Source organism: Schistocerca serialis, chromosome 6 (genome assembly GCF_023864345.2).
Source record: "Schistocerca serialis cubense isolate TAMUIC-IGC-003099 chromosome 6, iqSchSeri2.2, whole genome shotgun sequence".
Lineage (NCBI taxonomy): Eukaryota > Metazoa > Arthropoda > Insecta > Orthoptera > Acrididae > Schistocerca > Schistocerca serialis.
The window spans coordinates 104001776-104016243 of NC_064643.1; the positions used below are offsets into that span (position 1 = coordinate 104001776).

At 39.5% G+C, this 14468-nt stretch overlaps 1 protein-coding gene across 1 annotated transcript in view; it reads right to left on the reverse strand.

Moving 5' to 3' along the window:
* Positions 1-360: 360 nt before the first annotated feature.
* The window catches only part of LOC126484367 ((Lyso)-N-acylphosphatidylethanolamine lipase-like), a 64146-nt gene continuing 50038 nt past the window's right edge, over positions 361-14468 (reverse strand). Inside the window, exons 7-8 of the mRNA XM_050107838.1 lie at positions 2597-2783; positions 361-737 (exon numbers count right to left, since the gene is read on the reverse strand). Coding sequence (XP_049963795.1) covers positions 528-737; positions 2597-2783 — 397 coding nt within the window. The 3' untranslated portion in view covers positions 361-527. The remainder of the gene's footprint in view (positions 738-2596; positions 2784-14468) is intronic.

The following is a 14468-nucleotide window of genomic DNA, read 5'->3' on the forward strand; positions in this document are numbered from 1 at the left end:
AGTGAGATGCAATAGAAGTCTACTTGCCCACTGACAAATTAACGATATCTGAGGTTAAAGAGAAAATTTAAATTATGGTTGAACCTAGAGTTTAGTGAAGTTAGGCCACCACTCACTCACATTTATGTTTACTGATAGGTCTCATCAAGTAACTTTCCTTGGCTATGAACATCAATCCATAAATCTCATATACCTTTTTTATAATCAGTACTTCCTTTCTTCCAATTCGGAAATTAATGACACTTATAAAAGCTAGAGTGTAATTACATTTTCAGATTTGTGTCTCATCCCTACTCCATATCCTGTTTTGACATCTGGTAATAAGTGGCCCATCTTCCATTTTCAAAAATTGTTAAAATCTTATACATGTTAAAATATGTTTTATTTTACACTGAATTTCCATTTTATCATAAATAAAATTTAAGATATTTAAAACAATTGCATATATGAATTTCAATCTTCAACAAATTCAACTACAAACAAATTGCAGTTTTACATTTCACGAAATATGAGATCCATAGACTGTTTCAACTAGGAACAAAACGTATATCCTCCAGTATATTTCCCTCAGCATCACTTTCACTTTTTTCATCATCACTTTCATCATCTCCATTTTGAGGAAGAGTACCCAACAGTCTGCTATCACGTCTGTCTGACAGCTCACATGCTTCAAGTACATGCTGATTAAAAGTTTCACTTTTATCAGCATATACATGGTGTCCAGCACCTGTAATTACCTGCAATATACAAAATGCAATAATTCCTTGTGTGGTGCATTTTACATGCTGCTTGTAACAGAACAGTATTACTGTTATATTTATGTAGTGTGTTGTAAATTTCTGATATGACTTAATCATGATTATTTAAAGAGGTATAAAATAATGGTAAAAGAATATTTTGATTAATAATTAAACACTTTATTCCTTTGGTGTATACTTAAGGATTTAAAACAATAACATTTGTAAACTCTGGGATTTATTATTTATTATTATGAAAAGAGAAGTACTCAGCCAACGAAACGGGGAAGCCATTAGGCCAGAGAACTGCCAAGTTTTTCCTTATCGTTCCATTTCTGGAACACCTTTTCTACAAGAGAAAATGTGCAGTAGGCTAACCCACTGGACAGTGTTGATACAGGGTTGGCAGTTGGGCTGTATCGTTAGTGCAAGTTTTTTGTGGTTCATTAACAAATGAAAATGGAGATACAAAACATTCGTAACAGCCATTGCTTAAATTCTTAAGACTAAAATAAATTCAGTCTGATGACAATAATTAACTTATTTTTCTTTGCACAGTTCATAAAGTAATGTTTTAAAGGGAAGTCTTTCAATTGTTCGTTTAATTCTGGTACTAAAGCAAAAAATCTGTTTATTCAAACACACATTCATTACTGTTTCAAGTTTAACGAACAGATTTACCTTCAAGATTCTGTTCTTTCAGGACTGGTGGCATATATCAAAAGGAGGAAAGTTTTGAAGGTGAGTTAGTATTGGTTCTGAGCTCAGTAGTAAATAATGACACTGTGTTTTGGTACGAAACATGACTCATCAAAATAATTAAAGGTGTGAAGTTAAGTGTAGTGTAGACAACACTCTAGTTCTTGACTAAATGCTATGAAAAAGTATAATAGCCTAATTAATATTCAGACAGGTACAAACACAGTTATCATTTGAAACTTCCTGGCAGATTAAAACTGTGTGCCCGACCGAGACTCGAACTCGAGACCTTTGCCTTTCGCGGGCAAGTGCTCTACCATCTGAGCTACCGAAGCACGACTCACGCGCGGTACTCACAGCTTTACTTCTGCCAGTATCTCGTCTCCAACCTTCCAAACCTTACAGAAGCTCTCCTGCGAACCTTGCAGAACTAGCACTCCTGAAAGAAAGGATATTGCGGAGACATGGCTTAGCCACAGCCTGGGGGATGTTTCCAGAATGAGATTTTCACTCTGCAGCGGAGTGTGCGCTGATATGAAACTTCCTGGCAGATTAAAACTGTGTGCCCGACCGAGACTCGAAGTCGGGACCCTTGCCTTTCGCGGGCAGGTGCTCTACCAACTGAGCTACCGAAGCACGACTCACGCCCGGTACTCACATTTTTACTTCTGCCAGTACCTCGTCTCCTACCTTCTGGATAGTTATCATTTGTAAGAGTCCAGTTTACTTTAAAGGAGAGCTAACAATGTTTTTTTTTTTTTTTTTTTTTTTTTTTAAGGTTGTAGCAAGGTCACACAGTTTAACAGGCACAACCAGCCATTTGTAATAAAGGAGGTTAATAGTACATTATAGTTACAAGCAGAGTAGATGGCGCAGGGTCATTATATACACTAGCAAAAACGTTATAAAAATTAGATCTCGCTAATTGTAAACTTACAAATACAACTGATCTATCAGTATATGATGACTAAAAGTTCATATGTTGTGACGGAGATATTTGGCTGTAGGAGTAAAGGAAGATAACAGGATGGAAATAATGAGTAACTATATTTCCCCATTACCACTCAGGAGTGGTTTACTGGTATATACCTCTATTTTTCTTTCATGTTTAGCAAACGAAATTTTGCATGTTTTTGCTCACATTGCTTAGAATATCTTACCTGCACATTGACATATGAATTTGTGCGAGCTTGCTTTATTGTTTCTCCCGGTGTGTTCTGAACCCAAGATCTTGAACCATATATTATGGTTATTGGAATCTCTGGAGGCAAGGAATGTATACGTTGAATCATTGGGTGTTTTGCCCACCCAAATCCAGACATCATTGCACGAAATGCAGCTTCACCTCTGAAAAAGGAAGCACAAATTTATCATCATAAACACCAACAAATCTGCAAACAATACGGTGAGGAACCATATGAATATCTCATGTGATTTGTATAATACAGCTAACATCACTAATACAAATATCCCCAGTAACTACCAAACAACGAAAGCTAGATATGTGAAACAAGAAAGTTCTGTGCTGATCTATATTATTAGAACACTTATTATATATCTCTAATCTCGGATAAAAGTTTGACCACAGACAGTCTGAACACATCTATTGGCAACTAAATTACAAGCACCAATTTAATAGAGTGTATCACCACCCCTTTTCCCCTGATAGCAATAACATACTGTTGTGACATGTATTCCACATGCACCACAAGTGTTGTGAAACAATCATGATCCATGGCTGCTCAACAGCTGCTCACAACTCCATGAGATAGCTGCATCTAAGGTATACACACCACATTCAATGGGGTCGCAGATGTGTACAACAGAACTGAGGGCAACTGACTGGGAGGAGAGGGTGGAGTGAGGTGGAACACACAAGTACTTCCTTATCTGCTGTGGAATGTTTTTCAAGTAATTCTGACCAAGTCTGGGATTGATGGGGTGATAGACTGTCTTGTTGTAGGTAGAGGTTGACTAAAATGCTTAGGGTGAACAAAAACATGTGCATGACTGTACATCAGATTCATGGGTCATCTACCCGTGGCCGAGGAAAGTGATATCCTATTTCACCCTGTGTAAATATTCCCAATATGAGAATAACTCTGCTACCTGCCTGGATGGCAGGTTCCACTGCCTTGGGTGGCTTTCAATACCTCCCTACCCTGCAACCAGTACACACTAAAAAGTTTCATCACTAATCAGTAGGGGTAGGAAAATTCCACATTAATGATAATGCAAAATCAGCAGCTTTTTAACAATGTAACATGAACTTGGCATTTTCCCCAATTCCATGTAATGATCTCTCAAATCAGAGGCTAGCAGTTTACTAATACTGTAAATTGCTAGTTACTAAATATTGATATTAATTCTGACCATTTCTCATGTATAATCTTAAATGACAGTTCATTTACCACACAAGGAACTATGGCCGTAGAAACAAAAATAGCCTATGACCGATGAACTCCATTTCAGTAACACCTTTAGTCACCAATGGCACATTTCCTGATACTTTTACACCACAAACAGTACCAAAAATAATGTTTATGGGAGACTTTTATAGTAGCACATCTATTGAACTGCATTTTTTGTAGTACACAGTAGTAAATATGAAATATCATGGTCGTTGAGTGGTTGATTTGGAGGATGGAACAAAACAGTGAGGTAATCGGTCTCACATCAGATTAGGGAAGATAGGGAAGGAAGTTGGCCGTGACCTTTCAGAGGAATCATCCTGGCATTTGCCTGAAGTGCTTTAGGGAAATCACAACAACCTAATCAGGATGGCTGGACACAGGTTTGAACTAGTACCCTCCCGAATGCGAGTCCAGTGTGCTTATCACTGCGCTACCTCACTCAGTTTTAAATCATGCTGCTTATGTAATATGATAACTTCTTATGGAATCATGATCACTGGCCTTGCAACAACTGAATTACGATCTTCCAATCTAAGCTACAGCTCAGGCCATCCAAAGGGTTAAGCTGTCTCCCCAAACTTCATTCATAAAATAGCAAAAAATATTGAATCAACATTAAAGTGAAAACATCATTAGTGTCCTGATTTATTTCCAAAAACAAATTCACATGTTCGTAGTTAAATTGCTGTATCTGTTTGCTTCTTGTATATATATTTATGTACTATGAAAATATGCCATTTAGTTAATGCAAATGGGCCTCACTTATGGCCACATATCCACATAAGTCTGTTGTCTTCACCGCCGTAAGCTCCTGTTTCAAATACAGGATGATAATTACGACCTCTATTATTAACGCTCACACTGCATCTGGAATGGCAGGTTCCAGTCATGTAGATATTCTAAAGGGATATAAATTCCTTCATAATTTTGGGGAAAAGCAACTTCCCATGCCAGAGGAAATGTGGACATTACCAAATGTATCTTCTTGTGCTGAAGACCATGTTCAAATATAGACTCTGGGTGACTGTTTTCACACTGAAATGTTCATTTCTCCCATTTTCAGAGCTTCCTGGCACTGTGCGATATCACACTTGCGGCTGTGGCCAGAAACCACATAATCTCTGCAAGGTGTGGTGCACCAAACAAATTACATGGCCAACTGATCTGCAATTTTAATTGTAAATGTTTATTATCACACCCAGGACTAATTCTCTGCACTGCTACACATGTACAATCACCTTATATAAGTGCTGCCTGCCCTGCGTCACCCTATGGGACATGATTAAATTTCTCACAAGTACAAGGCCACTAATTAGTGTCTTCTGGCAACCCAACTCTTGCCAGAAAGATTGCACGAACTGACAGCTGAACAGGAATATGAACACAGCTAACAGTTGAAACAATGTCCCCGCTTTGTTACTATCAACTCCCACACTCAGACATAATAAATGTCCTTGTTAGTACTCTCAGCTTTCTGTACTGGAAGAAATACTTCCCGGATCACTAGTCTCTGAACATTCCACTCCAAGAAGTCACTGACTAAACATCCATGATGCTGTCCAATTGACTACCTCCGATTTCATGAGCTCCAAACCACTCCACATAATTTTATAACATTCAGGTCTTTCAGCCACTCAGACACAGTAGTCACATTTCATTGGCCCATCCCCACTCATGCTAATCGCTCCACTCTAAAACACTCCCTTCTGCCACGTCACCTTTCCCAACAGGTGCTTGGAATGGCCTGCCATCCTGGGGAATTATTTTGCCCTTGAGCCATCTTGTTGGGTCTCCTCCACAACCCACTTGGGAAAGACCAGCTGAAAAAACTTACTTCCTACAATTACCAACTTGGCACACACAACTTATTAGATTTAATAAGTTTCGTGTAAATGTTTTTAATGTTAATGTAGATAAATGTACAGCTGGTGTCAGTAAATATCATAGTTGGAAAGAATATTTTCATTTTCAACATAACAACATAAGAAAGTGAAATATGACAAAAAGAACTAGCTGTCAGAAACTAAAATAACACCAAAATCGGCAGGGAAAAAACACCAAAAAATAGCTCTGAAACTGCAAGGAAGTAATGCCGAACCTGCCAAAAAGTAAAACTGAATGACGCAAATAACTCCGAAACTACAAAAAAAAAGGCCAAAAAATTATGTCAAAACTGAAAAAAGGCAATTTTGGGGAGGGGGGAGTGGGGGGGGGGGGGGGGGGGGGGAGGGAGAAGCACCCACAGAAACTGTAAAAAAAAGGTACCAAAACTGCCAAAAGAGAACACCAAATTCAACAAAAAAATATCAAAATCCCCGAAAAACATTGTCCATGCTAACCAGTTAGTCAAGGTGTATCCACACATCAAACACACAATGGTAGCATTCCTGCATCTGTGCTAATTTCTGTGGCCTGTATCATATAGTGAATTAGGATACATATGTGGACCAGTAGATTCTCTGTCCCACAATCAGGTGGTGGATCTGTACTATATGGGTGCCTGCTTGTTGCTGCTGCAGTTAGTTGATAAATAATTTGCTGCATTTTAACTTTTCTATCCACTGTTATAATCTACAACAGCTGATAGGAGACCTGTTATCAACATATTGTTGCCCATCAATACACTTGGCTCTCATGATCAATCTGTCATCAAATGCACAAATATCGTGCTTCTTGTTCCTATGCTCAACTGCCATTTCACTGGTGACTACAAGCGTAACGCCGGAAATGCATATCCTCCTATTTCCATCTATTGTACTATTATTTTTTTCCTTGTTTTGTTACCTCAAGATATGACATTTCTGTCTCTTTATATATTGTAATTGTTTTACTGTTTGTATATATATATTTATGCACTCATGTCGATGTATAATTGGTTTGTTTCGTAAATATTATTTGTATTTTTACGCTGGGTCTTGCCTAGGGAAAACTGCTATCGAACGATTACATCGATGGGTCGTGTGAAGAATCAAAGTGTGTAGGATCTTTGGTAGTGTTAACTCTGCCGCGTGGAGCGGGGGCAGTGAGGGTCTGGCGGGAGTAGCGAGTGGAGCAGGTGTGTTGTGTGACGCTCCCGCGAGTTGCCGCGCTTTCGGGGTTTGGCAGCATGTAATTGCGCTCGACTCGCGATGATAGTTTCTGACATGGTGTCGCGGACGGGAAGCATTAGCTGGCGCACATCAAGAGCCCGTTTCGCCTGGTGACCGTGTCGAGAAGAAGGCGCGCCAACATCCAGCTTCTGCAACAGCGACGGCCGACAATGAGTGACTGTCGCCACCTCCTCGATCGACGGCTTCAAACCTTCAATCAACCAACAAGGAAGACTAAAAGCACGTAAAGTTTCAGAACTGTATGGCAGACCTCAGCTTTTCAAATTGTTCCATTTGCCTCGCAAAATTACAGCAACTTAGCATGAACCTTTGTTGCTCATTGTCCCGATTGCATTGCCAAGCAGGGTCCCTTCCTTTTCCGAAATGAACCCGAGTGTCGTTGAAATTCAAACGCCAGCATTAAAATAATATAATTAGATTTCACTGCTTTAATTTCAAAGTTCAGTAGCTGGCTACAATATTTAGGTTACACGAGCACAAATTTAGAGTGCGAGTTTTGTTAGCATATTTTAGCTTACCTGTGACTGCAGCTCAGCTTGGTACGTACTAAATTTTACTATTGTTAATAGTTCAGAATCAGTTAATTCAAATTCAAAGTTAAATCTCTTGTTTCTAAATTGCGTAGAGTCAAGTTGCTTTTGAAATGATTGTTGAGGTAGTCCAAGACTAACCGTATTTTACTGGATTTCGATGTGCTTCAGAAAGAAAGCTTCTTATTAATTTCAGTCACTAAATTAACTTTCAGTTTTCTGGTTTTATTAATTCTTCTGCTAAATTAAGTCAGAGTGTAGCGAAATTTATTACTTCTGACAAACTTTCAGTTTTCACACTACACGTGTCAACCTTCAGTTGCCACGCTTCTAGTGCTAATTATATGTGTAATAACCTTACTTTTTCAGTTACTATAGTAATTGTCCTTAGGACTGGCGACCGTGATTTCCTCCAAATCTCAAATATCTAATTACCGCTAGTTAATTGTTAACGTAACGGCCGCACATTTACTTTCTTTATTAACTTTATCCCTTTTCAAAATTAATTTCCACCAGTTTCATTTGCATTTTTCCTTTCATTAAGATGTAACCCTTTCCTCCCTCTTTACCGATAGATTAACTTCGGTGACGATTGCTTTTCCCAAATTTCCATTAGGTACACGCGGTTTCATTTTTCACTGTCATTAAGGTCGGTAAGTGAGGGGGGAGGTTACACGTGGCGACCGTGACAGGACAATCTTCAATTTTGAGGTTGTTCTGGACACGAAGTTTGCATTGTGCAAATATCGTAACAACGTACTGGTTACGTACAGGCCGTTACGTCAGCGAGAATAAGTAGTGGGAGTAATCCGTATTATATTTGAGATTTGTCATTTATATTGAAAATTATTAAAATGAGTGAAGGCAACAATTACCAAAATTTGGTAGACTTGGATACGGAACAATCGGTCGAACAGTGGGAAACGCGCACGGCGGTTCCCATTGTTCAGGGGCAGGCGGCTAGCATGAAAGACGCGACCGCCGAAACGCAACAAAGAGCAGAAATGGAATTCCAAACTTTAGAAAATGTTTCGGAATCGGAAGCGAAAATAAAATCTGTACCCCTTGATGATGAATACGGGGGAACATGTATAGAGGAACCAGCTACGGAAGTAAAACCGGTAGTCTCCGGGAATTTAACTGATTTATTGAATGTTTTGATTAATGAAATCAAGAGTCAATCGGCAGAAATTATAGCTCTGTCTGCCAAGCAAGAAGCTCAGTCTGAAAAGATTGAACGAAAGCTAGACAATCAGAACAAAGCTATTAATGTTGTTAACAACAATGTTGGAGTTGTTAATACAAAAGTTGATGAAATCAAAGAAGATATTGTTGTAATTAATACCGAAATCGGTAATCTTAAACAGGAAATGATAGGCGTTCAGGCGGAAATTGCGAGCATAAATACTCGTTTTGATTCCGAAATTAGCAGAATCGAGAAAAGTGTAGGAGAAGCAGTTGCTCCGATCATCGAGAATAAGGTGACGGAACAAATTCAATTAGTGAAAAAAGAGGATCAACAGAAGGTGGAAACTTTAAAGGCTTTAGTGTCCGAAGTAGACACTAAAGTGAGGGAGCAGGCTAATACCTGCGAAGAGAAAAAGAGGGAAGTGGAAACGCTTGCGACAACCACTTGCCAAGTAATTACGAGAGTGTCGGAATTAGAAAAGAAACTTGATGAAAAACAGAGCTATGTGCCAATCTGTGCACATAGTTCGGAATTGTTGACGAAAGAGGAGCGGTTCGACCCCTTGAAAAAAGGCGGTATACACGCGACGGATTTCATTAAGAATTGTGAAAGAGTTTTACCCAGATCATGGACTAATGAGAGAAAAATTAATGCGGTTATTGATGTGCTGGCTGGTGATGCCAAGCGTTGGGGCTTAAACCTCAACATTACGACCCTGACTTTTGACGAGTTTAAAAATTTGTTTCTGGCTGAATACTGGTCGGAGCAAAAACAGCAAAGTGTCTGGCGCGAATTTGTCGTATCGAGACCTTTCGATGCGAATTCGCGCGGTTCGATGAGGGAGTTTTGTGAGGGCTGGATCCGCAAGTTGGAATATTTGCGTGATCGCCGCACGGAATCCGAAATAGTCTGGGAACTCTACAAGAAGCTTCCAGATGATACAAAACGCTACGTAGGAAGCAATTACAGGACAATCAATGATTTCCTGGAAAGAGTTGAGGACGAGGACTATTGGCGCAATAATCGCGACAGTGGTAGAGGCCGTGGTAACAACAACGGGTACCACCCCAACCATAACAACGATAACCATGGGAATAATGCATACCGCAGCAATAACAATAATGGTTCGGACCGTAATAACAATCGGTACAATGCAAATAATAACAGGAATGACAGAAACCAGTATCATACTAACGTGATACGGGCTTCACAGAATAGTAATAACGCCAGAGGGTGTGATCAGCCGCCTCAGCAGCATCCGGGGAGCGTATCTGCTGGGACGAGACAGGGAAACCATTAGCCGCGCCGGTGAGGGGCCGACCGGGCGTGGAGAAATTTTGGCGGCCCAATAACAGGAGAAAACCCAGGTGTCGTCGTTATGAAAATTCCGTATGGAATAATCAACGGCGGGAGAGTGTGCCAGTGTTAGGAGAAAGGAGTGCGCCCACAAGTAGTAAATCAGCTGTATACATGGCAGCCGAAAATACATTCACTGTCAGTGAGAACAATTTAAGTAGTGTTCCGGAAATCGATTATAAAGTGGCAGCTGTAATACCCGCAGCGGAACTGGAGATTGAGTTTAAGAATGATTCGCAATTGTTGAGAGAAGATCAGATGTCGGATAACACGTCCGTCATCGAGCGAGGGGATGCAGAGAGGGATGAGGTCTGGTTAAGGCAGTTCGGTCGCTTATACGACGAACTAAGAGATTATAGGGGCCTGTACGGGAGGAGTGTTTATAGGGAGCGCGGGCAGGATTTGCCGCGTCTCGTCCCACAGGAAGATAGTATTTGTGAAGTGATGGAAAGTTCTGGCCCTAACCGGCAGACTTTACCAGAAATAGTTGATGTTAATGGGGAGCACGAGCAAGATTCGTCGTGTTTCGTCCCGCAGGAGTTAGATGTTGAAGTAGTAACGGAAAGTTCTGGCCCTAACCGGCAGACTTTACCGAAAGTTATAGTGGTAGAAGTAGCCGACCCATCCGACGCAAACCTCCAGTTTAAACATTGCGAGAGTATTAAGGAGAAAGATTACGAAAATTTTAGTGATAGCCGGACACGATTGGTAGAAAAGCACATAGATTACAGCGTGTATGAGGTTAGAGCTGACATTATACAGTCAGACGATAGCAGTGTGGGTTGCGCAGATCCAGAGGAAGTAATTTCAGATGCTACTGGGCACATTCCTCCAGGTAGATTGGCAGATGAGATCAATCTGACCAAAGTGGAATCAACGAAGGTGACAATTAGTGAATTGATAGCAAAGCAACACTCACTAGTTGACGAGTTACAGGAAAAGGTTTCGGTATTGGAGGCGAAGCTAGAGACTAAGCCTCAGGACAAACGTGTTGAAATTAAAACTGTATTTGAACAGAGGCTGAAAAAGCCGCCAGATAAGCCGGATTTAGGATCAAAGCCGGATGGTTTTTTCTGGAATGACCTGGATATACACGAGGATTTACTGTGGGAAAATAATGAAACAATTGAGGACAAGTGTAGACAGATAGTAGTGTCTGTTAATATGCACGACCTACAACTAAACGTGTTGATTGACACCGGTGCAGAATTGAGTGCTGTATCTGGGAAAATATTTGAGTTACTGAAAGACAGACCTGGCATCGTAGTTATGCCAGTAAGAGGAGTGAAAATTATCGGTGCTACTGGGAAGGCCAGTAAACCGGTCACAAAACAGATTTTTGTCCACTTCGAGATATGTGGGGCACGATCTGAACAAGAGTTTGTCGTCGTGCCAGACTTAACTACGGAAGTAATTATTGGGTTAGATTGGCTATTAAAGTACCGTGCAGTGATTAACTGCGAAAGCAAAACGTTGACATGTACGTCCCAAGATAAAACAATAGTAGTTAGTTTTGACGAGGCAGGAGACGGTGTGCATAGGCAATACCAGCCTATACACATTGTTAACTGGCCGGATGGTATTGACGTAGGTATGAATCTGAACTACTGTAATGTGAAGAATCTCGGCATTGACAATAATGTAGAAAGTGAATTGGAAAGTATTGTAGAAGGTGTGTCAAACGTAACACACGAACAAAGACGAGGCCGACTTTCCCGTACCTACTGCCATCACAACCATAGGGCATGGGGCAAATATGAAGCAGAATTTAAGAGAATTATGAACACCTTGAGACATGAATCTACGGGATTTTCTCCAGAGGAAATCCTGTTGGATGACAGAAGTAAAAGTTTAGTGGAAGTGATAATCAAATTCCCTCCACGGATTAACATTAGTATTGGTGTGAAAAAAGATCGTTTGCGAGAAGTAATGAAGCTAAAAGCCGATGCTCGCATACGTCGTCATGACGCTAAAGCGCGTTTTGCTAAGTTTGCAATCGGAGACTTAGTACTTGTAAAAGCTCATGAGAAATCGAGCGAGATAGACCATGAAAACTCTAAATTTAAGTTTGTTTATAATGGACCATATAAAGTCATTGGTATGCCTCACACAAATGCTTACGGAATATTGTAGACTTGAAATTGTACCAACCGAGGATCGATTAATACCACACAATGGGTAATTTATACAGTATGTAATATAGAGTGTAAGATTTAAGGTTTGCTAGATTGCCATGCTTTTGACTGACCAAGGTCATTGAAGAAGTTGTAATTAATAAGTAATTAATTTTGATTAATCAATTTAATTTTAATCAATTTAATCATGATCTAATCAACTGAAAAATCCAAGCTGCTAGTTTAAGTTTTCAGCTGAGTCACAGTAGATTAAGCAATGTAAATATGATTTTGTAACTTGCTGTAAGATTTAATGAATGTGTGTTTTATTAGTCATTGCCGATGTACTTAGACGCTGTTTTAAGTTTCAGGCTAGTACATGCGTGTGATGATGAACAGTGTTGAGTTATCCACTGTGATAGAATTAATGGACTCCTTGAGATTATTCGGGAGTGAGTTTTACCGAAAGAATTCAGTGAAACGGACGTTCTGGAAATGCCGTTACAAGGGCGAGAGAGATCAAGCGTGCCGCACAGGCGGGCGCAACAATACTGGCGGGGCGGTGCCGCTGTCGGCTCTTGTGCCGCTGTCGGCATTCTTTGTACTTGCGAGTACGGAAGGCGGAATTGTTTTTCTTCCTGGACAGCTGAAAGAATTCTACTGTCAATATCTATGTTTTTTTCGATCTGATGTGTGTTATTTTCTTGTTTAGCGTTTAATGGACTCCCATGACGAGAATATTAATTATGAAAGGGTTATGTAAAAATGTGTATTCTATGTAATTAATTATTAATTTGCGTATTTTGATCTACCTGTTTTTATGACCATGTACTCTGATTAATTTTGTAAATAGTATTCCATTTCTTGATACTGTTAGGAATTTTGACTATTTTGGAATAGCTAAACCATTTTCTATATCTTCTATGAATTTTAATATGTTGTCAACCTGTTTTATTTTGTGCAAGATGACAGAGTGGAATACGATTAGGAGTGTCTCCACTCAGTTATTATGGTCTAAAAATTGATTTATGATTAATTAGACGAATGCTAAATTTTGTTGATGTTTTCACCATATGCATTTCCGCTGTTTCTTTTTTGGGACATTTTCTGAGTCTGTTTACGTTACACGAGCATCCTCAGACAATGTGGGGCACGTGTAACGCCGGAAATGCATATCCTCCTATTTCCATCTATTGTACTATTATTTTTTTCCTTGTTTTGTTACCTCAAGATATGACATTTCTGTCTCTTTATATATTGTAATTGTTTTACTGTTTGTATATATATATTTATGCACTCATGTCGATGTATAATTGGTTTGTTTCGTAAATATTATTTGTATTTTTACGCTGGGTCTTGCCTAGGGAAAACTGCTATCGAACGATTACATCGATGGGTCGTGTGAAGAATCAAAGTGTGTAGGATCTTTAGTAGTGTTAACTCTGCCGCGTGGAGCGGGGGCAGTGAGGGTCTGGCGTAGAGGTGGGCCAAACGGTTGTTCTGGAGTAACCGTTATCACAGTTCCAGTTATTCTTTGATAACCGTTATCGTTAACGGTTATTAATAACTGCCAAGTTATTTTTCGCTAGCGAATACCGATAACTCCGACAGTTAAATAACGACATAGTTGGAATCCATCAGTATTCAGTTTAGTAATCAGTATAACTGCGAGTAGTGTGAAATAGAAATGTCGTATGAATCGTGTCATAACCTCAGCTTATTAACTCCGGGTACATTTTAGTTGATGTTAGAACGATTATTAGTGTTTCAGATTATATGTTTGTAGGTTATCGGTCGCTATTAGAAATATTATCTTCGCAGCTGCGACAGAAAGTACGCGGAACTTCGCCAAAGCACTGTTTAAGTAAAATGTTAACAACGTGCGTTTTTAAGTATGAAGTAATATGTAAACTGAGTACTGTAGGTTAAATTCGAAGCTTAATTTCTTGTGCTGCTCACATAATAGAATAAAGTATACAGCCTTGTAATACAACAAAAAATATACGTAATGTGACAGATTCGTTTACTGCTGTGCTGTAAAAGCTAGTCCTATTGGGGAAAGTGTGAGTACGCTAATCCAAGTTTTATGTCAGATTTGCAAACTGCTCGATTTCTCCAGCGACAGCATGTTTATAACATATGAAGACATGCAGATCGAAAAGGTTGACAGTGTTACATTTCTGGGACTACAACTCGATAATAAATTCAGTTGGGAAGGGCATACCACATTTTTTCATTCTATTATTTCATAAGGGAACATATTCTGTGGTAACTCATCAAACGTAGCAAAAGTTTTTCGCATGTAAAAGCGTGTAATAA